At 31.1% G+C, this 23,829-nt stretch overlaps 1 protein-coding gene across 1 annotated transcript; it reads right to left on the bottom strand.

Annotated features, from left to right (window-relative positions):
* Positions 1–11,400: 11,400 nt before the first annotated feature.
* On the bottom strand, positions 11,401–17,808 carry LOC145304581 (uncharacterized). The gene is made up of 8 exons (XM_080146498.1): positions 17,730–17,808; positions 16,056–16,110; positions 14,873–14,943; positions 14,410–14,479; positions 14,117–14,178; positions 13,695–13,762; positions 12,831–12,904; positions 11,401–11,490 (listed from the first exon to the last, which is right to left on the bottom strand). Exons 1-8 carry the CDS (start codon positions 17,742–17,744, stop codon positions 11,438–11,440), a joined length of 468 nt encoding a protein of 155 aa, XP_080002624.1. The 5' UTR covers positions 17,745–17,808; the 3' UTR covers positions 11,401–11,437.
* Between the last annotated feature and the right edge of the window lie 6,021 nt (positions 17,809–23,829).

The following is a 23,829-nucleotide window of genomic DNA, read 5'->3' as shown; positions in this document are numbered from 1 at the left end:
AAAAATTGCAAGTTTTTTTTAAAAATTGTGTTAAATGAGTTATTTAAGCAAACAAAATTTTGCATAAATGGATATTTATATCCCAAGGTATTAAATGATCGAGCGTTAGCTCATCATTTAATACCGAGGGATTTAAATATCCAATTATGCTAAATTTTGTTTGCTTAAATAACATTCTATTGCAACAAAAAGGTGATGTTAGCATATAATTTCTCGAATAAAATCATAAAACGTTTTTTCCTTTAATTTTCATTTTTTTCACTGTTTGTTTTTATTTGACATTAAAAATAAAAATCATAAAAAATCTTCCAAATCAAAGAGAAAAAATCTTTGAATTATTGGTCAATTTAAGTTCAAAGATTTTTTTATTGTAAAAAGTTAATTTTTTAAAAAAAATTTAAGGGAAAAAATCTTCTAACAGAAAAAAATTATCATAATCCAAGATGGCGTCAATACATGTAAAATAATATTTTCAAAACAAAAAAATTAAAACTTGAATATCTTTTTTCACAGATTGAATTTCAAAAATCGGTCTGACAGTTTTTCCAAAGTCAGTATGATCTATCGAATGAAAAAGGTTTGAAACTGATAGAACATTTCTTTATACTAAAACATATTTTTCTCCCTTTTTTTTCCCACATTTCCAAAAAATGAAATTCAATGAAAATTAAATGGTTCTCACGTTAAAAAAATTTTCTCACGGGTCCAAAAAATGAATTTAAATGAAAAACATATGTACCATTTAAATCAAAATAAATGGTTCCCACATTCTAAAAATTTTCCCACGCTTGACATTCTTGAAAAATGCTAAATAAATGGACATTTAAACAAACCAAAGATCGCGTTTTTTGCAATGGAATGATTATTTTTTCATTACCTTTTAAGTTATACAAATCAATGACATGTAAATTTACTCGGTTGTGGCTCCAGAATTTTAAAATATTTTTTTGTAAAAGTTGAAACTTTGATTTAACAGAAAGAAAATTGTTGTAAAAAAGACTGATGTGATTGAATTTGTTGTTTACTAACAAAATAGCCAGCAAACGTCTGTGGATAACTGGTTTCACTGGCTCAGAGAATTGGTTTTCTTTAGTTACCTTTTATACCTGAGCTGAATCTTTAAATAAGAGCGATGTCACTGCCGATGCCTCTATTGAGCCGTTTTTGAAAGTGGCTCACCTAATATCAATATTCAAATCAAAATGGCAGTAGTGAGCCGGGAAATACCCACCGGCTCACTGGCATCGCAAAATGACTACTTCCACTGAGCCGGTGGGTGTTTCCAAAGTGTTTCACATCTCACCACTGCCATTTTGATTTAAAGATTCAAGTTTAATTGGCAGCACTGTCAGTGACAGTGGCAGTGTGAAGCACTAAATGATATAAATATACCTCTGATGATTTAATGATTTAATTGATACCTCTGGGGACAGTTTTTTGTGTAAAGCTAAAAATCTCGAAAATTGCTGGTTGGAACTGGTTGAACTTTTCAGGTAAGGTTGTATAAACTCTTTACCTGAACCCACCCCCCTCTCTCACTAGAGGTTAGGGAGCAAAGAAACTATAATTCAAATCTGGTTGCATGAAATAATTGAATATTAAGCAGCGGCTGACTTATCATAATTAAAATTCTGATGTATAGAATAATTAAAATTTTAATTAGATTTTTTAAATACCATCAATGTCACTCAACAAATTAAAATAATTATTTTAAAAAGTAAATGAAAAGTCTAATAAATATTTTCAAACTGAAATATAGCAAAGGTGCAGTATCAATTAATTTGAATATAATGCTATATCATACAATTTCATTTTTTTATAGTTCCTATTTCATATTTCAATTTTTCTCTGACATAACTTGCCAGAAGTAATTTCAAAAGAACCAACAATTTTAATTTTAAGTCTTGTATATGTTTATAAAAAATAACAGGATGTTTGTGTGTACGTCGGTAGGTCTGTGTGTTTCTGTACCGAAGGATCTCGCTAACCGCTGAACAAATACCGTTATCCTTTACAATGTACAAAGGTTCAGGGAACTATTTTGAGGGATGGTACCACCGCCCTCTCAAATTAGTTTAGCATTAGAAAAAAAAAGAATTTTAAAATTTTATATTTACTTTTTCTTTTTAAAAAATAAAAATAGAGTGGGGGGGGCCGACTTCCCTCCCTCCCCCACCCTTCCTTCTCAATGCCTTTAGATGACTCTAGAGGCATAGCCGCTAGTATTGCATATAACAACCGTCTGTCCGAATGACCGGACTGCATGTAAGAAACAGCCCACAGAAAGCTTTTATTTATTTAAAATAAAATTTTCTCGATTTAAGGTTCTTTGACATTGAAAAAGTGTTTGATAAAAAAGTATTAAAGTTATAAAAAAAAACCTACCTCTCAGGGATCTTAAGGGATAAGACATTGGACTATTAATTAAAGGAAATCATATGCTGAATGAAAAGTTTAGACACTGCTAGATCCAATTATCAAAATTTAATAGAAGAACCCAAAGTCTTTACGCCAACCAATGAGAATACGTGTTTCTCTATCGAGTTCAATTATCAAAAAAAACTTTTTATCGCTTAAATATACTCCTAAGTTTACATAAAATTACCTAGAATCAAAATTTCGCCCAAAAAAATCCATTTCAAATTGTATAAAACACAATCCTAAATTTGCTCTCTCTTTCTCTAATTTTTAGGAATGTTTGTAAGAATCACATTCATTACTTTTTTTTCTATTCCCAGCAATAAAAAAACGATGATAATAATATTACGAGTTTAGAAACATTTTGCTAAATTCTTTCTCTTTTTTTTTAACTTTTAAGAATAAAATATTAAACAAACTGTTTTACTCGAAATTAAGTTTTTTTCCCTCCTTAAAATTAAAACTCCACAATGACGTTAAAAACACCATTCAGCCAAAATAAGCTGTATAGTAGGTGCTTATCTCAACCTGTCTTTGGAATGTTCACAAAATTGTCCGCCGTTTCAATTCACGTTTTCTCTTTAACGTATCTTACAGACAGACGGAATGACAGTCATATGGAATTATAAATTGGCTTCGCTACTATAAACATATGTATTGATTTTAAAAATTCCTTTAATAGTGAATGATTCATGGTTTAATTTTATCTTCTACCGAAAATACAATATATATAAACTCAATCTCTCTTATGTATCCCAATTACGGTAAGGAGGGGGTTGTGTATAAGGTTAGATCATTTTATAGGAATGGGGGGGGGGGGGCAGATAACCTGTTGAACTCCCCTCACCCCCCCCCCTCCTTGAGGGACGGCCTCAGTTCAGGTAACCCCTCCCTCCTCCCCTCTTAGAGAAGATTAAAAGGATACTCTAACATTTATTTTATTCTTTAAATACTCTTTATATACTCATTTTAGAATTTTTTATAATAGATAAAAATTAAACAATTAATTTTTTGAAGGAGTAAAATAAATTATTCTTTTTAAAACCTTTTAATGAGTACTTAAAAATTCATTTATCAATTAAGGTAATTTTAGATGTATTTGTAAGGCTTTTTCAATCAAATAATCTTATTTTCCTATTTTTAAAATCTTATTCTATAGGTTGTTTATTCTATGAGGGAATACTCCCCCCGCCCAAACACCCCCTCCAAACATTTTTTTACAAAAAAAATATTATTGTGAAAGTTTGCTCTACAATAAAACCTATTAAACTAACTAGGACCAATACTAAGCTCCTCTAAAACTTAGCGTAAACTTTTAAAATAATTGGATTATTTTCTTTATAAGAGTATCCTTCTAAACTGGAGAGGTGAATGGTTAAAAAAAAGTACACCTACACTTTACCTACTCATCTTAAAAACCATTAAAAAAGATCACTGTCATTGAATTCACTTAAAATATCTTTGTTAATTTTAAAAAAGTTATTAAAGGTAGATGATTAATTGTGGAAAAATTCACTTTGATTGTAACAAATTGTCATTTGTTGTGGGGTTTAAAAATAGCTTAAATCCAGGTGTATTTTAAAAATTTGCATAGAAAAGGTTGTATGAGGTCTGTATGTCTGTGTGTGTGGGCACGAATATACTCACCTTCCATGGAGGTCATAACCAGAGGATCAGAGGACTCTCTCTCTCTCTCTTTCTCTCTCTCTCTCTCTCTCTCGCTCTCTCTCTCTCTCTCTCTCTCTCTCTCTCCCTTCCTCTCTCTCTCTTTCTCTCTCTATCACACTCTAACACACTCATTTTCATTGAGAGTTTATAGATAGGATGTTCTTCAAAAATAGTAAAAATTCTTTAAAATTAGCAATAATTGTACTGGTGTGATAAGTAATTATGCCACTTCTAAAGTTTACATTGTGTGAAGTAATCCTATTATATAAAGTAGTAAGCTTTTTTGTCTGTAGAGTAGGATCTCACAAACCGTTAAACCAATATTATCTTCCCTTACACTGCAGCTTCTTACAGATCCCTTTTTATTAGAAATCTAAGTTCGATTTCATCCTTTCGAATATAGAGCCCCTAGATGCTAGGGGGCGCAACTGTTAATATTTTAAAAACCATTAAATTAAGTTTATTTAGTTCTGGGTGTGTACAGGCCAAAAATTTGGGCAACCCCTTTTCCTTTAAAGGGGTGTGAAAACAGAAAACAAGAGTGGTGTAATTTTAATTGGAACTTTTTCAAAATCGCAAATCAACTGTAAAACCTGACCTAAACTATTCATTTGGTTCCTTTTAAAATCAATTTAAGGCATATAGTCATAATTTTAGATATAATAAAGACGAAATTTCATAGTTGGACATGAAAATCGAATTTTTATATAGCTGAGATTTAAATTTTTTGCTAATAAATGGTATTTGCTAGTTTTTAAAATGTGACAATATTTTAGAGAGAGCAATTTTTCATTCATGTGTTGATTCCTTCCACGACCACTTACCAATAACCCCTCTTTTGATACCCCCTCCCCCTTCAACCTCAACAAAACAAATATATATCACCCATCCCCTATTATAATCTTTCCCTTTACCTTTTTATGTTGATGGAGAAAAAGGAGGGTGAAATGATATCATTATTTTAATCACTTTGATAATGAAACAAAAATGACAAAAATTTAATATAAATTGGGGGAAGCTTAATTTATCGTTTATTGCGCTATCTCTGGAACCCTGAAATTTTTGTTAATGAAATCCTCCACTTTTAATTGCACACCTTGCCCTCCCCCCTCCCGTCTCTGTGACCCTCCCACCTGTAGCTGGGCCACACATAACATAACTCTGGTCCAGTGGATTTGTATGTGTGTGTGTGGGGGGGGGGGGATGAGAGGTTAGTGCCAAGCACCCCCCAGAGCACAGAAGATTAAATACCCAATTAATTTAGATCTGCAAATAGACTCAACTGGTTATGTATACATTTTAAAAAGTAACTTAGTCATTTTGTAGTTAAAAAATGTTTTTTTTGGAATTTTGCTTTCTTATTTTCTTATTTTGTTTCTTGTAAATAATTTGAAGTAATACGTATTTTTCAATTGTTTTTTTTTTCATTCATTCTTGTAACTTAGAAAAAATTCCATAGTGTCTTTCGTTCAACTATCCACCATAGAATAGTTATTTATTGCATTGCATCGTATTATAAACAGCTTTCCGCAGATATTAAAAAAATATTAAAAGATCAAAACCCGAGGGGCCGTATGGGTGACCTAAACAATTTGATTTGGGTGGGGGGAAGATAAAAAATTAAAAATTGAAAACAAATTTTACAGAATTTTTCGGTATGACTGAGAAGGTTTTAGACATTTTAAAATTATTTTTTAAAAGTTCTTACTTGCTCTCTTTATTATGTGTGTGTGTGTGGGTAAATGGGGGTGTAGAGAATTTATCTGTTGGTCTTTCAACATGGGTGTCAAAATCTGTTTAATTAAACAAAGAAATAGTTCAATAATGTCTGAACTCCAATTTTCCATTTAGATAATAGTTGTTATTCATAGCGAATCTATAATTTAAAATGCCCGCTTGTCCATGTGTCCGTCCGTCCGTCTGAAACGATTTAAGGGAAATGTAATTTTCGTGACTCCTTTTCAAGAAAGACGCCTGAAATTTTCAGGGATTAAATAAGTTTACATTCTTCATATTTTCACCAAGTTTCATTAGATTCGTCGATTGCTTGGGGTACTATATTATTTCCAACTTATTGAAGTTTTTATGATTTTCTCAACTCCTATTCAAGATATTGGCTGAAATTTCAGGGAATAAATAAGTTCACATTCTGCATACTTCTATCAAGTTTCCTTGAGATTTGCTTATTGGTTGGGGTGCTAGCTCATATTTTACATGTTCCCAAAAAATTTCATTAAGATTTGCTTATTCGTTTGGGTGCATGATCGATTCCTAGATTTTTACATTATGAATTTAAAAGGTTTCATGATTTTTTTAAGTTTAATGTTTTTTTATTACACTGCTCTATAGTTAATTTTTTTCTGGATGTCCATCAATATTTTTTGAGCTGTGCTACTTATGGATATTGTCATCCTTGTTTTAACATTTTTGGCCCCTGATGTTTCATTTAGCCTTTTGGAAATGTCTATTTAAGTCTATATTTATATGAAATATTTGTTATGAATAAATATGATTTGACACCCATGGCTAAAGATATAATTATAAGTTGACACTCATAATTAGAGAAATAAATTGGTTGACACCCATAGTTAGAGAAATAATTATAAGTTGACACCCATGGTTAAAGATATAATTATAAGTTTACACTCATGGTTAGAGAAATAATTATAAGTTGACACCCATAGTTAGAAAAATATTTATAAGTTGATACCCATGGTTAGAGAAATAATTATAGGTTGATACCCAATTGTTAAAGAAATAATTATAAGTTGACACCCAAGGTTAGAGAAATAATTATAAGTTGATACCCATTGTTAGAGAATTAACCAAAAGATGAAACCCATGGTTAGAGAAATAATTATAAGTTGACACCCATGGTTAGAGAAATAATTATAAGTGGACACCCATGGTTAGAGAAATAGTTATAAGTTGACACCCATGGTTAAAGATATAATTCTAAGTTGACACGCATGGTTAGAGAATTAATTATAAGTTGACACCCATGGTCAGAGAAATAATGTTAAGTTAAAATCCATGGTCAGAGAAATAATGATAAGTTGAAACACATGGTTAGAGAAATAATTATAAGTTGATGCCCATGGATAGAGAAATAATTATAAGTTGACACCCATGGTTAGAGAAATAATCATAAGTTGACACCCATGGTTAGAGAAATAATTATAAGTTGATACCTATGGTTAGAGAATTTACTAAAAGATGACACCCATGGTTAGAGAAATAATTGTAAGTTGATACTCATTGTTAGAGAAATAATTATAAGTTGATACCCATTGTTAGAGAAATAATTTTAAGTTGACACCCATAGTTAGAGAAATAATTATAAGTTGATACCCATTGTTAGAGAATTAACTAAAAGATGACACCCATGGTAAGAGAAAAAAATAAAAGTTGACACCCATGGTAAGAGAAATATCTCACCTGAGCTAAAATTCCATTCAACAATTTTTACTTTTAGAAGAAAATTTTCTATTTCATCTCTCGTTCCTTTTTTTCCCTTTACTCTCTCTGTCTCTCTCTCGCTGTCTCTCTTTCTCTATCTGTCTCACTCTGTCACTCTGTCTGCCTCTTTCTCTTTCTTTGTCTCTATCTCTCTTTCTCTCTCTTTCTACCTCATTTTATCTCTAACCTAACTTCTCTGGAGTTGAACTCTCATTTGACTTCAACCATCAAAAGATGAAGAATGTTTAATATTACAATGTACGTAATGCAGCTTATACCAACAACGATATTAATTTGAAAAAAATCACGAAACTATACGTTTTTCAGCTGTCGTTGGGGGGCAACACAAAGTAAAATTGACGACATCTCCAACTGCCCCTAAATAACATTTTAGATTTATTTTGCTTGTTGGTTATACCTTATTCTTGAATGTATTGAAATTTATCTTAGAACAACGAAAAATTGTTTTGCCAAACATTTCTAGATCGTTCCTGATAAGAAAACGATGTAGCGGGTTTCGTCGTATTTTCACTATAGCTTTTAATAGGGGCTAGAAATAGGAGAAAAACTATTGAGAAAATCAGACAAAACCCGCTACTTGGTTTATTTCCATGATCCTCTTTTATTATAATAGTTTTACTTTCTTTTATCCATCTAAATTTTAACTGTCTTGAATAGCAACCGAGAAAATCACATTTCCTAAATTAAGCATTTAAGACTGAAATACAAAGTGAATTATATAATAGCTTCGCTAAAAATAGTAAATTTCATATGAATCACATTTAATATTAGTTTATATGTAACAACAACAATGTACATTGTACAGATTTCAACAAAAAATTAAGATCATATTGAACATGACACGTGTAGCACAATATAATTAGGACCTATCCGTACGTCATAACGGATAGATCGTATAGTTAATTAAGACATGATAAAATAATCAAATATACATATCTTTGAATGATAAACATAAATAATGTACAAGAGTTAATTTAGATATATCATCTAAAGAAATATTAGGAATACATTATAAATAAATAAATTATCACATTTATAGTTTTTATATGTTTTTCCTTTTAAAAATAGTTTTGAAATCTAAGCATTTTATTGTAATTTGGTGACTTATTTTGAACATCAATTAAAGGAGTCAAAATATTATCAAAGCATCCATAAAAGTAGCGAAGCACAATAAAACATAGTTGAAATGTTCAAACAGACAAAGTAATGAGTGAGCAGATGTTTAGTTGCCAAATATAGAGAGAACCACAGATATACGGACTAAACAATTTATAGTTTAAATACATTTTTTAAGGTTTAAGAACATTAAGATAGATTTCAGCCTAGATATAATTATTAATTACCACTAAATAAATGAGTTGTGATCATTTGAAATCGTTCAAATTTCTGTTTTACTAAATATTAATGTTATTTACAAGTCATTGTATTGCATCACGTAAGTATGTAAAATAAATGTATATCTTAAGTTAATGGTTTAAATCATCTCAAAAAGGCTATAAATGTTATGCATTTTATTTAAATTTTGTTCAAGGTTGCGTGATTTTTTTGATATTATGTTTTTTCAGTAGCCTCAATGTTTTATTTCAATACTAGCGACTACGCCCCTAGAACGAATGAAGGGGAGGAGGGGGGGGGGAGAGACTTTCTTCTTTTAAATTTAATCTGAAAAAGATTTTTTTATTTTTGAGAGGGGAAATTTTTTCTATGAAAGATTTCTATTTATGGGTAATAATACACAGACACATAGACCACCTGTTACTTTTAAATGAGGATATCACAGAAAATTGACCAGCCATACATATTGTAAGACTAGGAATTATTACAGTATGATATTTTATAAGATTTTTGGTGCATGAATTATAATAAACATATTAAAAGTTCTAGTATCACATTTCTAACAGCTAAGCTTTTCTATAATTAGTGTCGGTCCGTCCGTCAGTTAATTTAGACATGTCAGAATTGTACTGTCGTTTTTGGATTTTTGGAATACTGATTCCTATTACAACAAGTTACAATGTTATAAATGAAGCATCTCCATAATCAAGACCTAAAATGTAAATATGTCCTTAAACAAATCTATTTAATACTTCTTTTTAGACTTAATCATTTATATTATTCTTTTTTTCAGTTCTGACAATCTGCAATTGTTAATGTTTGTTTGTCCTACCGTTTTAGAGCTTCGCTTTTTGGATGTCATCATCCCTGATTGTTATCTTATTGTTTTAACAAAAGAAATGCGTTTCTTCAACTAGAAAAAGTACAATCTCTGGGTTTTCGACAAAAAGTGGATTTGTTTTTGTTTATTTGATTACTAAGCATAATTTGCAATGTTTTGCTACGATCACTTTCATTTAATGTTTTGGCATACTGATTTCAAACAAGTCTCTCATTGAATGGAGTGGTGGGTTGTACCTCCAATGAAATTGTTTTAACAATGGAGTCGTATGAAGGCGGAGGAGCATTTTCGTCTGAAACTCGAAGAGTAGGTGCTGACGGTCGCAATGACCATTGAGCTGATGGTCGCGTTGATGGTCGAACTGTCGGTGTGGCTGAAGGTTGTGATGACGGTCGAACTGACGTTAGCTCTGCTGCTGAGAAATTAGCTCCCGCTGGTGTATCACGAATCGGCAGTGGCCCATTCCAGTGGCTTGCAATCAAATAAATCGCTGGGAGCAACAAAATTATTTCTATAATTGACAAACCATTAAATACAGGACCAAATTGGCCTGTATTGTAATGATTCATGTCTTCAATCCAATAAGTTATTAGGTTCACCAAACTAAGAATAAAGCAGAGAATCAAAATTAGGATTGTTCATAACTTTGATGGATGCATGATTTTAAGATACTACTAATAAACTAAACTGATTCTTCTATATGGTGACGCTCAGTAAGGATAATAATTGCGCAATAACTGGTTTAAACAGGCATAAATAGGATAATGTCTATTTAAATAAAGTAGAAACAATCCACCCCCCCCCCCCCCTCCTCAAAAAAAATGACTGAACACAGTGAAACGATAAAGGAAGGATTCATTTATTTTCATTGTCTTATCCCTAAACCCTGGGTTTAAAGTACTATTATGGTATAGCTTCATTCAAGCAAAAAAATTCAACCAGAATTTCTAGTTTTAATTATCTAATAATTATCATCTTAATATTTCGCCATATAATATGTAATCGTACTTGTAAAACTTTTAATAAATATCAATGTTTTTACTTTAGATAAAAAATTATGAATTTTTTTATGTGTACTTTTAAATGCTAACTAAATTGCGTAAATTACTTGTTTAAAAATTTTCCGTCCAATCTGAAACTAGAATAACTTAATGTTTAAAAATGTTGTTAATTATTATTACCATAGGTAGGGCACAAGGACGTGCAACGATGGGGGGTGGGGGGGGGGGGGAGAATACGAAAATTTTAAGTCTTTACAATATTGTATATAGGTTTGTTGCGAAAATTTATAAATTCTGGATATGTGTTATAACATACTTACATTTCAAGGACTTGATATAGAGCTGCTTTGATCATAACATTCTAACTTTTTCCTAGGAATAATTTTTCCAAATTTCAGCCCTATAGGTAGATATTATCATATAATTTTTTTTCTCAAAAAGAAAAAAATAACTTCGGATTTTCTGGTAATGATATTAGAATAGCTACGTTTTCTAAATTGTATCTAACTATTTCATGCGAAGTTTGAAATCAATATGACAATTTTAAAATGCCTAATTTAATATTAAGATATATTATTTACCGAACCGACCCTCATTAAAGAAAAGCTTGAATTTTGATAATTATAAATAAGATTCGCTTTTATAAATATAAACTAAGAATTGAAAATTTTTATTTTTATTAAAACTCAAAGGATCAAAATTTGAAACATATTAACACAGCAGTTAAAACCATCACCATTGGCGTATCTGAAGAAAAAAGAATGAATAATACAAAACAAGGATGACAACATCCATAAGTAGCGAAGCAAAAACAAAACGTGGAAGGGAATACGTACAAGTAGGTTTAAAGAGTAATTGTTAAACTTAAGAATAGATTTATTGGTTAAAGGTAACACGAAACCTAATATTATTTTGTATGGTGAATGACAGACCGCCGGTCAAAGTGAATTACATACTGTATGCTTAGAACAATCATCATTATATATCTATAGATATAGTAGGTACTGTTACGTCCTCTAACTATGTCATTATCTCCTCTTACTATATCTAATACTAGCGGCTACGCCCCTAGAGGCCTCTAGGGGTACTTGAGGAGGGGGGAGTCGAATTTGATAACCCAATTTCTTATTTTAGATATTATAAAAAAAAGTAAAAAAAAAATTTTTGAGGGCCCCCCATCATTTTTAATTTTAGTTAAAAAATTTAGAAAAAAAAAATTTGGGCGTGAGTGGTATTTTTCATTTTTTTGGGGGGGGGTGGGGTGTCCCATCCCCCAAGAAAATAGTTATAAACCTTCCCAGGACCTATGAGAAGCTACCCTGTTAAGGAGAACCCGATCGGTTCAGCGGTTAGCGAGATCCTTCGGTACAGACACACAGATACACAGATATACAGATACACAGACACACAAACAGACAAACATCCTGTTACTTTAGTTTAAGGATTACTATAGATATAGTAGTTATTGTTACGTCCTCTTACTATGACAATATCTCCTCTTACTATAACTAATACTTACTATAGATAGAGTAGGCACTATTATATCCTCTTACTATGACAATATATCCTCTTACTATATCTAATACTTACTATAGATATAGTAGGCACTATTATATCCTCTAACTATGACAATATCTCCTCTTACTATATCTAATACTTACTATAGATAGAGTAGGCACTATTATATCCTCTTACTATGACAATATATCCTCTTACTATATCTAATACTTACTATAGATATAGTAGGCACTATTATATCCTCTAACTATGACAATATCTCCTCTTACTATATCTAATACTTACTATAGATAGAGTCAGCACTATTATATCCTCTAACTATGACAATATCTTTTCTTACTATAACTAATACTTACTATAGATAGAGTAGGCACTATTATATCCTCTAACTATGACAATATCTCCTCTTACTATATCTAATACTTACTATAGATATAGTAGGCACTATTATATCCTCTAACTATGACAATATCTCCTCTTACTATAACTAATACTTACTATAGATAGAGTAGGCACTATTATATCCTCTAACTATGACAATATCTCCTCTTACTATATCTAATACTTACTATAGATAGAGTAGGCACTATTACGTCCTCTAACTATGACAATATCTCCTCTTGCACTTCCATCAACAACTTTCCTAAAATATAATAAATTATAGAGTTGCTGCGATAGTAAATTTTGAATAATAAGATTTTTTTATATTTATTATGGAGTTACTATGCCTTCCTAATTGTAGCTAAGATTAAAATCAATAGGACGATTGCCTATATAGCAATCAAATTTCTCGGCCATGTCATCGCACGCAGGGGAAGATTGCCACTAAAACTAGGATGACAACATTCATAAGTAGCGAAGCAAAAAAAAGTCATGGATGGTATTGTGCAAAAGGTGATTTAAAGAGCATTTGTCGAAATCCAGAACTAATAACATGGAGAAATAATCACGAAATCTTTCTCAGATATTCTTTTTATAATTATATTTTTAATAAAAAGTAAATTAAAACGGGAGGCTAATTGGTTATTAAAATCTTCCTATGAAATTTACCCATCTATCTTGAATAGCAGCTCAGAAAATCAAAGTTCCCCCCATAGCTACTGACTGACAGACGGACAGACAGACAAATTAAATTACAGCGTAGCTTGGCCACTTGAAAGCTTTGTTATCAATAACTTTTGTATCTAAATAAAAACTTACGTAGCTGTCTATGGTGCCCAAGCAAAATGGGGATAGATATCACTGCTGTTGGCCTACCTATTCTATTGACATCAGGAAATTCTATATACTCCATCTCTTTTCTATGTTTTTTCTTTCCCCATTCCCTTTCTGATTCTCTTTTTTTTGCAATAAAGTCATTAGAATAGGTAGGCCAAAAGCGGTGACATCTATTCCCATTTTTCTAGGGCACTAAATACAGCCACAAAACTTACGTAGCTTCTTCAGTATTACAAATATCCGAGATACAGCTGTATCTCCAAATCTCATACAGATTGGTCACCTAAACATTTTCAAAACAAAGTTTCTCTTAAAGTGCATATGGAGCACAGACCCCCCTCCCCCTACAGCCTCGGCTTACTTTCCTTATTTTATCTTTAACTTAATTCTGTAATTTAAAAAAGAATAGCTGAAGAGTTTGGAAACTTCTAGATTAGAACCAACTAACCAAAATTCCATAAAAGTACCCAAAGTTTTTGATGCAACGAATAAGAAAAGGTAATTATAAAACCAATAATAATTTACAATCCAATGTTTCTTCCTAATAATCTTAGGTAACTGGAATGAGGGATTGTAATAAATTTGTAAAACATGGAGCGAATATATTATATAATTGTGTGTGTACGTATGTTTGTACCTCATGACCGTCTTTATTCTCCGGACAGTCAACATCATCGTCCTGATACTTGCAACATCCTCCTGATAACAACAAGGACAATTATGTACATTAAAAGAGGAGTAATATTAAACAAACAATCCAAATATGTAATAGAAATTAGTCAATTGTGTTTTTATAGATCTATAGGTTTATTAACAGACGTATTTCAGAACTGTAACAAAAGAAGACTGTCTAAGAAGTTTGGTTTAGAATTTTGACAAAACTTAAAAATAAAAATGAAGCACTAAAATGTAACATATTTAAAATCTTACTTCTGTAGTAGCTTTCTTCCTTGGAAGTTTTTACAAGAGAGGCAAAACATCTGTCTTTATCCGCAGGACACTAAGAATATTCTCACAAAATTTCATAAACTCCTGGTCCCAATATTAAAATGATTTTTTGGGGTCCGTGGGGTTAAGCCCTCCCAGCCCAACCTTAACCTTATTAGATATATATATATATATATATATATGTATATATTATCCCCAAAACTAAGCAAAATTTAAATCCTATTATAAAAAAAGAATTAGGGGTTATAAAACCCTAACCACGGCCGAGATTTTGTATGATTTGGCTGCAGACTAGCAAGAATTAACGGCTTGCTTATCTAGAAACTAGAAGCTTTGTTTCAGCTAGAAAATATTGACTAAATGTGGCCTTTACTTGAGTGAAAAGTAGGAAGATAACATCCAGTAGAACTTGCAGAGTTGCTTCGCTCCTAATCAATATACCTACCAAATTATTTTGAAGGCCAGTTTCCAGTCCGTTTTCACAATCCATATTGCTGCCATTCTCAGACGTACAAACTTAAATAAGTGCACTACAGACTAACATACAGACAGACAAAAATATTAGACAAAGCTTTGAAACTTTATAAGAATAACATCAACGAAACTAGTCTAAACTAGAAGCATCGTGTTGTTTGATGTTTGATATTATAATTATAATTTTAAAGTCGATTTTTAACAAAAGTAATAGAATGTGTGTGTCTTTCTGTATTTTGTGTAAGTCTGTCTGTGCTGAGATGAAACATCTTGCTGGAACGATATGGGTCTCCTTTTCAATGAATCTTCTTAAAGGTTCAGAAAAGCCTTTGGGAGAGAAAATACCTCCCAAGAGAAATGACACCCTTCCTCCCCCCCCCCCAAAAAAAATCATGAATATTAGGGTTGGGCCGGATACTTTTTTGGCCGGATACCGGATACCGGATATCCGGCTGATTTCAAATGCCGGATATCCGGTAACCGGCCGGATATCCGGCCAACGCCGGATATCCGGCAAATATCCGGTTATCCGGCCAAATTACCGGATATCCGGCCGGATAACCGGCCAAATTACAAGATATTTAAGTAGTAAAAAAAAATTTCTTCAGAAATCTTATATAAATTTACATGAAGTTAAACTTATTCGGAAAAAATGTTCTTCTAGCTTCAATAATAAGAAAATTATAGCCATTTAAGATTTTAAAAAGCAGAGATTTTTGGTGAAAAGTATAAAAAAATTATAGAGCCAGATATCCGGCCGGATAGTTTCAATATCCGGTATCCGGCCGGATACAAACAGAGTACCTCATACAGGCTGGGATGCTCAAACGCCTAGGTTAAGTAAGGGGAACCTATTCTTGCACGACCTTTATCAGAAAAGTGCATAGTAATGAGTTGCACCTGCTTTGGGCCAAGGCAATCCCCCTACTCTAACTATTATTTTAGCGCATCTGACATATTGGAAGCAGGAACCATTTTTAACGTCTTTAGTTACGACGCGGTGCTTAGCCGAGATTCAAGCCTATCACCTCCCCGATAACGAGTAAATGCGCTACGTGTTGATCCACGGTTGCGGGTTTTTAGATAAAAACAGATGGACTTCCTATTACTATCAATAATTGAAAAATCAACATATTAATAGATTTAATAATTACCGTAGCAATTTAATGAATTTGAAACTGTTGCTGATAGTAAAATCACTCCAAAAACCTTAAATGTGTAAATTGATCATATAATTTTGTTGCCTTTCAATAGTGGTATTCATTGTGAAGGCCACCGAAGGAGTAAAAAAATGACAATAAAAGACGTATAAACAAGGATGACAACATCCATAAAAGCAAAGCTCTAAAACTGTAGGACAAACGAACATATATACTTGTAGAGTGTCAGATCTGAATAATCAGAATATAAATGTAAAAAATTTGAAACAAAATTTTAAGTAAATTTGTTGAAAAACTGCTTACATACAGGATAATGTTTAAAGACAAAATTAAATTTTTTGGACTTCTTTATAGAGATGATTCGCTTATAACATTGTACATTGTTGTCCTAGGAATCAGTATACCAAAAATCAGATCAATCGGATAATCATAATGCATAAAAACTTGTTGTTAATAAAGTTAAAAATTTACATTTTTCAAATAGACGTGCGGAATTCCAGTAACAATTATAGAGTTGCAACGCTTTCTAAATCGTACCTAACTACTACAGGCATACCCCAGCAAAGTTTGAGATCGCTAGGACAATTCTAACATGCCTAAATTAAGAGCTAACCGTTACGTACGTACGGGGCGACCCTAATTATAGAAAAGCTTCGCTTTCAAAAAAACTGGTAGAAAGAATTACTGAGAGACCGACGGACAAGCGCAGTGTATACAATCAGTGGTGTGCACACCGATTACCTAGAGGGAAGTGAAACCATAAGGGGCGAATTTTCAATTTTAGGGGGAAGATTACACTCTCTGCAGCGCACTGTTGCATAAAATATATATCAATAATAGATTGATAGACAAAGACAGGGTGTTTCCACTTTCTTAATTACCGAAGTTCATAAAACAGATAGAAAAAAGAAATAAAGATATAAGCTAGGCATACTGAAAAAGGAATAAAGTAAAATTACCCGACAGACAAACAAACTTATAGACAGTTAGGCGATAGTTAGTTAGACTGAAATATAAACTGACAAATATACAGACTCAATGTCTAATCAATTGTGTCTAATTTTCCAGGAATCGCCAATCAATCATTGAAATAGGACAAAAATGTATATCAAAATATATAAAACTAGCGGCTACGTCCCTAGAGGCCTCTAGTGGCACTTTAAATGTTTTTGTTTGTTAAAGTTAATTTTTTATGTACGATACCACCTTATTTGACGCTGAAGTCTCCCAGATTTTAAGAAAATTTTCATTTTTTTGTCATTTCTTTTGGGAGGGTGGTAGTACCCTCCCCCAAAATAGTTAAAAACCTTCCCAAATCATATGAGAATCTACCCTGTTAAGGAGAACCCGATCGGTTTAGCGGTTAGCGAGATCCTTCGGTACACACAGACAGACAAACATCCTGTTACTTTAGTATAAGGATTGTTTACAGACATAAAGACTAATAGTGGTAAAGACTATAACGAGTTGTTACTAAATTATCCCTACCAATTTAAGGAATCATCAATAAGTTTAAAATCGACAGGACAATTGTAACACACCTAAATTAACGATTAGAGCTATCCGTTACAGACGGACGGACGGACTGACTCTAATTTAGAAACGCTTCTAGTTTAAAACTTTTTTTGTTAATGATTTTATTTCATCATTTAAAAAAATGTAACTCACATAGAAAAAGTTCATTTTGAAAAAATATTTGCACAATAAAATTATTCTGATTACTAAAACATTTTAAAGCGGATTTTTAATAGTTACCGAAATTTTACTTTTTAAGATAAGAAAGCAATAAAACTTTTATTGACAAAAAGACTTCATAAATGAAATGGGTAAAAATCAACCCTCCTTTACAATCCGACAAAGCATTTTTCTCCAAATAATATTACATGTTATGGGGACGGGGGTACCAAAACGCATGTTAGGGTGGAGCCCCTTGAGGCCAGGGGTGAAGCAACTAGTTATCTATCGTTAGTTTATGTAAACGAGAAAAAATTGCTCTTACAAAAAGCGTAGGAAGCAGACTTGAAAACAAAGATTCTTCATAAAAAAAAATACACATTAATTGGTGGGTGAAGGAGGTTAATTTCTAACTTTTATGGAAATTGTCCCAATATGATTTATTAATTAAGTGATTATTCTGTTATAAACTCAGGGAATTCAGGGATAGTTTATCTCGAGAAACTATTTGTTTGGATCAATTAAACAACGGTGAAAAATAGATATTTCTATTATCAACGATACAATATAATTATGTATTTCCATAGTTCTTTCTAAGCATGAAAATTTTAACATATTAAAATGATTATATTCATTACTTTTTATAGAAGTATCCATTTTTCTTGTGATTACATACCTCTGTATAAAATTATATCACGCATCGTCAAAATCAAATTTTCAATAGATTTCACTAAGATTTGTATATTTATTTGGGTGATAGATCAATTTATCGATAGTGATTTTCTGAACTCATTTCAGTCGCACAGACTTACTAAATCGAACCTAACTATTACAGATTTACTATGTCAGATTAAAAGGGATAGGACAATAATAACATGCTTTGATTAACATTGGGAAATTCCGTTACGACGGATCGAGATTATATGCGTTTTTGTTGATTTGATAATATCCACATTTGTGGAAATGTAAGCACACCAATTCAAATATTTGTTTTCATTACTAACTTTAATTTCGTATTTGCTTAATTATCATACGGTGTGCTGTGAAAACAGAATAAATTTGGGAATGGTGTTCTCGACCTTAAACTTTCACCCGGGACTATAGTATATCGTTTTGTCGGGAAGGTGATAGGTTCGAATCTTGGCCCAACACTGCTCAAAAATCTATCTAAAACAGCTGAAAGAAACAACTGAATTGATTCAAATATTCAATATTTTTTAAGGGCTGTTATTGTAAAAGTATTGCCCAAAAACAGCCGATATCACGAAATTTTTAATATAGTTGTTTGTTATACCTATACCTATAAAAAAAGATGATGTTATTCTTATATTCACCTTTTGTATTTCCTAGCATATTGTGTTGCGTATAAATAAAACAATAAACAAGGACAAGCACCACATCAGAAACAATTACCCATACATTACTGTATATTTGCACTAAAAAAATCTCGCTATCTATTAAACTGAAATTTCTCTCCTTCAGAAAAGATTTCTTGATGGTTTTAACTAATATGGGGGAAGGATAACTCAACCCTCCACAGAGCATTTTACCCGCAAAAAAAGAAGTAAAGCTTAAAAATTATTTCAGATTTTGAATAGAAAATAGAAAGTTGTATCTTACCCTAATTTAAAGTAACGCTTATGCTAACTAGTAGCTGCTAGTTCTAAAGAAGATAAGAAAGGCAATTTGTAATTTCAGTAGCCTAAATACTCTATAATTTGAGTGTCTGTCCATCCGAAACATTTGTGGGGCAGACGACTAAAACATTTATTAACACTCCCATCTACAGGGTGTCCCGTGCAAACTGTTTTTAAAACCCTTAATAGAGATGAATTCAATCTTATTAGACGTTCACTCAAAGCCAAAAAATAATGGACTTAAAAGTGTATTAAACTGTGTATAAGACATTTGTGAATATATTGATACCATTAATTTGCCTCTTAGATAAAAAAGTATATTTTTTAATATTTTTCTCTTGCTACAAATCAAATTTCAAATTTGAGTCACCAAAAATGTTCAGCTAATTTTTGCTCTAGAAGAATCATTTTTTGGAGTTAGATAGTGCTTAATACCTCATTTTATTCGCCTGGCATTGCTTTAACCCACTTTTGTTGTTTTTCTATAACTGATATTATCTTCCCCAATTTTTTTGGCTGTAAAGAAGCTTTATAAATGCATATAACATCCACCAGAATTTGACTTTTCATATATACAAAACAGTCAGTTGTAGGCTGCCAAAACCTTTTTGTTTTCCCAAGATATATCAAATATTGAGATGAATTAAATCTTATTACTCAAAGCCCAAAAATAGTAGACTTAAAAGTGTATTAAACTGTGTATAAGACATTTGCGAATATATTGATATCATTAATTTGCCTCTTAGATAAAAATGTATGTTTTTTAAATATTTTTCTCTTGCTACAAATCAAATTTCAAATTTGAGTCACTAAAAATGCTAATCTAATTTTTGCTCTAGAAGAATCATTTTTTGAAGTTAGAAAGTGCTTAGTACCTCATTTTAATCGCCTGGCACTGCTTTATAATATACAGGTAATGACTTGGTTGTTTCTAGAACAGTTGACTAAAAAATTGAGGTTTGTTTTCATTCTTGTTTCTAAAAAGTATTTATATAATTAAAAAGAGAATTATTTAACGCTTCTATAGGTATGTTTATCATTTTTCTAGGCTAAATATAACTATAATTACATCATTTTAAAGTTAATCATCATAACATATTAATGCAATTATTGAATCGGTCTGTATTATTAAGCTGGTAACCATTAGAAAAGAATTACCTTATCAAGAAAACAACACTGATTGTAGCGTTCATATTTGTAATTTTACAGAGCATGCCATTAGTGGCATGACTCTCAATTTTAATAATGATATGTATGGTTACAGAATTGACTATGCTATTAGAATTAGAGTATTGAAGCCTGATATACCAAAGAACCTTGAGATTAGAAAAATTGATGAGGAATGTTAAGAAGATACTGTTGAGAAGATTTATGCTGATGAAATGACTAATACTGATAATAATAAGATCAGTGTAGCTGACTGAAAATAATGAAAATACTGAGGAACAGCAGAGTCTGTGCAAATACTGTGCATTAGTTGAATATATTGTTTTGGCTGCAAATACTGATAAATCTTTTCTTGGAAAAAAAAATTTGTTACAATTATGACATACAATACAAAAGAAGATTTGACCAAAATGTTATAATAAAAGATCATAATAAGGCATTAGTAACAAATGATATTCTCCAAAACCATAGCATTATACATTATTGGTGTACAAATTCAAGAAATCCTGGTGAAGAATTTTCACACTTTCAATTTTATTGGGGATTAAGTAATAACTTCAAAAAACTAAAAAAAAAATTATTAAATCTCAAGGTGTAACCTTTGAAGATTAACTGAAAAAATACATAATTTTTTTGAAAAACAGAAAAAAATAGAAAGGTTATTACTTTAAGAATTCAATTAATTGGTCCTGGCCAGTGATTTCAAATTTTTTTTTGTGATGAATTGAATTCTAATTTTCACTAAATTAATAAGAAAAACATGTATGTTTAAAATAAATTAAAATTAAATTCTTAAGAATTTCAAAGCAATTTTAGTACAACTATTTTAATTTAGGTTAGGTTATAGGCTAGGGAGCCAAGCAATCTTGGCAATCTAAGGGGCCGAGCCCTGTGATTAGTCAGGCAAGGGTGCCAAGCACTGCAGCCAGAGTTCATAGTTCTGTATACAAAATTTCAAAAATTGAAAATAATATTTCTAAGAGAATAATACCATCTTGATGATCTAGGCATTTGAGATAATTGTTAGTGCTGGCATCTAAATTTGGTAGTGATCCATAGTGGAGTAATTATTTGCTTTCTTGTTGATTTTTTATAAGTTTCTAGTTTCTTTTAATTCTTTTTAAAAAGTTTTCTATAACACCCTTTATTATACAATACTAACCTAAGTAAATATAAAATCAAAATAGTTAGTTATTATAATAGTTCGTAAAAAAACTATCAATTTAAAAAAAAACAATCAGTAAAAAAATCAACCTAAAGTAAAGGTATCTATGAATGAGTTTAAAATTGTATTGTTTTAGCTGAACACTGTTGACAGAGTTATATCAGAAAATTTGCTATTGCCTACCAATACCTACTTCAATCTTCACATATTTCAATATATTTCTTAAATATTTTGTTAAATCTAGAATTGATGCTTTTTGTCAATAAATTAATTCTGTGTGGAAGATATTGTTTAGTTTGGATTAATTTCATGTAAATGTTCAAAGGTGAAGACAACGGCTTATTAAGATTTTTATAAACATTTAAAAATGTATGTTGTGTATGAAGAATTTCTCGCAGGACAGTTGTATCAGACACATCAGGAATGTTCAAATGTGACACTTGTATGAAAGCTTTTTTTAAAAGATATACGTTAACCGTCCATAAGAGGATCCATACAGGAGAGAAGCCCTACTCTTGTGATACCAGTGATAGAGCTTTCTCACAGCAAAGTCATTTAAATCGCCATAAGATTATGGATCATACAGGAGAGAAGCCATACTTTTGTAAATTATGCCAGAAATCTTATGGCACTAGTTCAGAACTGTCAAGACACAATAAATCAGCTGGACATCTCAAGAAGCAAAACAAAAGCAAAAACAAAAAATTACAGCTAAGAAAAATTCTACTTGTTGGCTATTGTAATTGTAAAAAATTTTGTTTTACTAAAACCCTAATGAGGATAGTTTGATCATGCATATATAAAATCATCGGTGAAAAAAGATGACCTAAGCCTAGGTCTTAAACATTTGAAAATTGTTAAATTTTTGTATTGGAATGTTCACAGAGGAGAGATGGAGAAGCCACAGTTTCCAACCTGTCTTCCTCTTATTGACAATATGATGTTGCTTGAGTGGGTGGATTTATAGAACCACATGGGCCAAGTTCATAACCAAGTGGACAAGTATCTACTAGAAGAAAGAACAATGTTCAGAAAAGGAAATCCAAAAGTGTAAACAAATGCATGTTTCTTTCCAGGAATAAGGTATAACCATCAAGCAAAATAAATCTTAAATAATATTTGGGGGGCAAATGGAGAGGTCATCAATTTTACAATGTGTTGCCCCCCAATGACAGCTGAAAAACAAGTATAGTTTTGTGATTTTTTCCAAATTAATTTCATTAATGGTAGAAGCTGGTTTCTTTCATATAGGGAGAATATAGGTTGAATATGATATGGGCTCAAAAAAACCGTGCCATTTCATAGATTATAAAAGATATTGACATATTCAATTGTACAAGTCTGTTTATAGCTTAAAACCTGGATATCTCAAGATAATTTTATGTAACGAGTGTGGTTCCCTAAGAACTCCAAACATACTAGCATCACACAAGGCTTTGTTGGAAGGTTGAATTAAAACGCTTTAGTTAAATGATAGTCGTAATAAAGTGGAAACCAGTTATCGCTGTATTTTTTTGTAAGTTGAATTTTTTCTTTCTTAACAATATTTCCCAACAAAGTTTAAAGTATATGAATTTTATTTTTTACCTTATGAATTATTTTCAACAGATTTGTTATAAAACTGCTTGCTTTATTGCATTAAGATCCATGACCAATATATATAGGAAATAAACATATATAAATGACTTCGAGTCTTCCAATATTAAAGTGTTTATTACTCATAGTGCTTCAATAATCCATAATAAACTCTCATTGACCAGAATGATAAGATCCATTATTTTACTCCATGAAGAATAAATTCATGTTTTTTATTTCATGTTGCTATTTGAAATATATTTAAGTATTAAATTACATCTTTTAAGTAAAACGTACTAGGATTATTATAAATTATGAAGAAAAAAATCTTTTAAACAGTAAAACAATTTAACAAACAAATCTAATATGACAATAATAAACACAGACCAAATATAAAATAAAATTTAATCTTTTAAATAACTTTTTCACAGGCTGAAGTGTAAAAATCGACCCTTACCTTACATTTAATAAGTGTGATTTCACACGAAAAAGAATTTTTTTTAAAGATTTTCTTAAAAGATGTACGTTTAGGATATCTATCCCATAGGAT

Source organism: Acartia tonsa, chromosome 13, assembly GCF_053477335.1.
Source record: "Acartia tonsa isolate MP-2025a chromosome 13, ASM5347733v1, whole genome shotgun sequence".
Classification (NCBI taxonomy): Eukaryota; Metazoa; Arthropoda; class Copepoda; order Calanoida; family Acartiidae; genus Acartia; species Acartia tonsa.
Note: the sequence above shows the minus strand (reverse complement) of the source record. Positions and strands in the feature narration are given on the sequence as shown.